At 43.4% G+C, this 2,509-nt stretch overlaps 1 protein-coding gene across 1 annotated transcript in view; it reads left to right on the forward strand.

Annotated features, from left to right (window-relative positions):
- The first annotated feature begins 887 nt into the window (after positions 1 to 887).
- LOC103913849 (zinc finger protein ZIC 1-like) overlaps positions 888 to 2,509 on the forward strand; it is a 5,539-nt gene continuing 3,917 nt past the window's right edge. Inside the window, exon 1 of the mRNA XM_009320406.1 lies at positions 888 to 990. Within this exon, the coding sequence (XP_009318681.1) occupies positions 888 to 990 (103 nt within the window). The remainder of the gene's footprint in view (positions 991 to 2,509) is intronic.

Here is a 2,509-nt window from a genome sequence, read left to right on the forward strand (position 1 = left end):
GAAAAGAAAGAAAGAATGAAAGAAGAAAACAATACCCCCTCCCCCCCGAACCCACCACCTCTTCGGCGCTTCCATCGAGGCGGTCATCCTTCATTTCTTCTTTTCTTGCTTTCTGGAAGCAGTTAGGGAATGTATGATGAAGCAGAAATGAGCCGTCAGGATGATATTTTAATGGCTTATATGTCACGTTGGTGCATGTGGCTTTGAACTGGAGCAGCTTTCGTTTCCTGCAGAGAGCGCGCCGCAAATCCCACTTGATAACTTCTACAACCCACAACATTTTTTTTTTTTTTTTACATTCACTCTTACACTGTATATTTAGATACGCTTCCTAAAAATACCCTCTCGTCTGCCTTCTCGTATATTTTGCACCGACCTGGAATGATCGCCGGGTTCCCCCTGCGCCGGGAGGCAGGCTAGCACTGGACTACCTAACTTTCTGGATCTCCTAACGCCATCGCCCTGAAGACTTCACAATAACGCTGACAGCTCTGTCCTTTGCTTCATTTTAGCACCAAATACAGAAAGTAATGTAACGCCCGCCTAAAGACCACGTCCACACACAGGTATACTCCTAGAGCGGGTATACCTGTTGCTGTAAGCTATTGCAATTCCTTCGAATGGATTTGGCAGAATAAATGCGAACGTGTAGATACATTATTCTGAGGAAAAAAAAAAAAACCCAAACAAAAAACAAACCCCAAACCCTGTAAAGCCTCCCAAGATCCAAGGGAAATTACATAATACATCTGCTTTGAAAGCGATCTCCATGCACCGAGCACAGGCAAACTGCATCTGCAGATAAACTGCAGCGAAACATCCCTTCCAGGCGCATCAAAGTTTATTTGTTGTTGTTTGTTTGTGCGCTTGTTTGTGTTCTGGGCGCGATGGCCGGTTTTAGCCCCCTCGAAATGAGGCAGCTCTCGCCCGAGAAGGGTCCGCGCAGCAGCGCTGCCGGTCCGGCTCCCCAGTACCTGCGCTGCGGAGTGCGTACCGGCGCCCCTCATTAGGGAGGACGAGTTTAAAGTTTCTTTGTTTGGCAGTAGGAATTGGAGGGGCTCGGACTGAGCTGCGAAGGAGGCAAGCGAAGGGCTGAACAAAGGCGAAAGGGGAAGGAGTCCGACTCTTAGCGAGCTTTTGGTGTTTTCGTTACTGGAAAATAATTAGAGCTAATGAATATGCAGGCGACGGAGTAAATAAACAATTCGCCAGTTTTACACATGTACACACACACATGGGCACATACGTAAGCGTGTATATACGTACGCACACAAAGACCTCCACGTTTTAAAGTTTCACGAGATCTTTTTTTTTCTTTTTTTTTTTTTTTAGTGCCGAAGCATCGTTTAAAATATTGTACAAATGTTGCTTAGCTTAATTGATTAAGCCACAAAGGTTTTCTGCTTTTAAATACCATACTTATACCTTTCAACAATCATTTTAATATATAGTCAATGGCTCTTTGTAGCGAGAACAAAAAAGAACTATCCGCAGTTTTTCAATAGACTTTGAGCTGGGGAAAGACAGGTTAATCGAGGGTTGCATCTAGAAAACAACCAAGTGTTGTATGTTTGCACTGAATCCAAATGTCTGCATTTTTCTAACTAAATCAAAGGGAGTGTTATTCCTTTTTCTGCTCACTCATCTGAAGGTAAGTAAATTTTCTCTGGCGATCAAAAGCCTGGTCAGCAACAAAGACACCGCCTGCTTTTTCCACCGTCCTGGTGTGGCAAGTTGAGGAATTTCAATAACTGTGACAAGGGTGACTGATTTGTGAACTAGAAAAGGTTTGAATGTCAGAAAATTTACATTGCTCCTATCGAGGATTTTAAATCAATTTTTACCAAAAAAAAAAAAAAAAAAAAAGGGAGAAGGGGGAAGGAGTATCCGGGAGTTTCATGCGGCAGGAAGAGAAACAATGCAGGTTTGGGAAATTTACAGTTTTACCTGAATGAAAGAGACTCCGTAAAAAAGAGAGAGCGAGAGAAAGGGAGAGCGAGAGAGAAAGGAGAAAGAAAATAATAAAAAAGAGCCGAAGCAGCACCAACAAAAGTAGAAAGTTAAGAGTTTTCACCCACCTGCGTTTTGATGGGTGCAGAAAACAAGATTTATTTCAGAAACCTGATGGAGGGATAGAGTCAGCTACCCAGAGAAATCCCGCCTGGTGTTTAAAAATAAAACCAAATGCACCCGGCACCTACCCTCGGAGAGCTTCACTTTTAAACACGCGGAAAACAACAACTTCAGAGGGAGCGAGTCCCTACAGGACTTCTCTTTTCAAAGCCTAAAAAGTTGCTCAGCGATCTTAAAAATCCTGGATCACCAAGAAATCATCACCACCATCATTATCAGAGGGCTGGGGAGAGAGGGACAGAGAGAGGGAGAGCGGGGGAGAAAACAACCCTCATAATAACCAAAGATTTTTTTTGTTTTTGTTTTTGTTTTTTCCTTAGCACACGTACACACAAAAAGATGCGCTGGAGGTATTTTCGTGCTAGGGGGAAAAAAA

The sequence above is a fragment of the Pygoscelis adeliae genome, unplaced genomic scaffold (genome assembly GCF_000699105.1).
Source record: "Pygoscelis adeliae isolate BGI_AS28 unplaced genomic scaffold, ASM69910v1 Scaffold413, whole genome shotgun sequence".
NCBI classification, from domain to species: Eukaryota; Metazoa; Chordata; class Aves; order Sphenisciformes; family Spheniscidae; genus Pygoscelis; species Pygoscelis adeliae.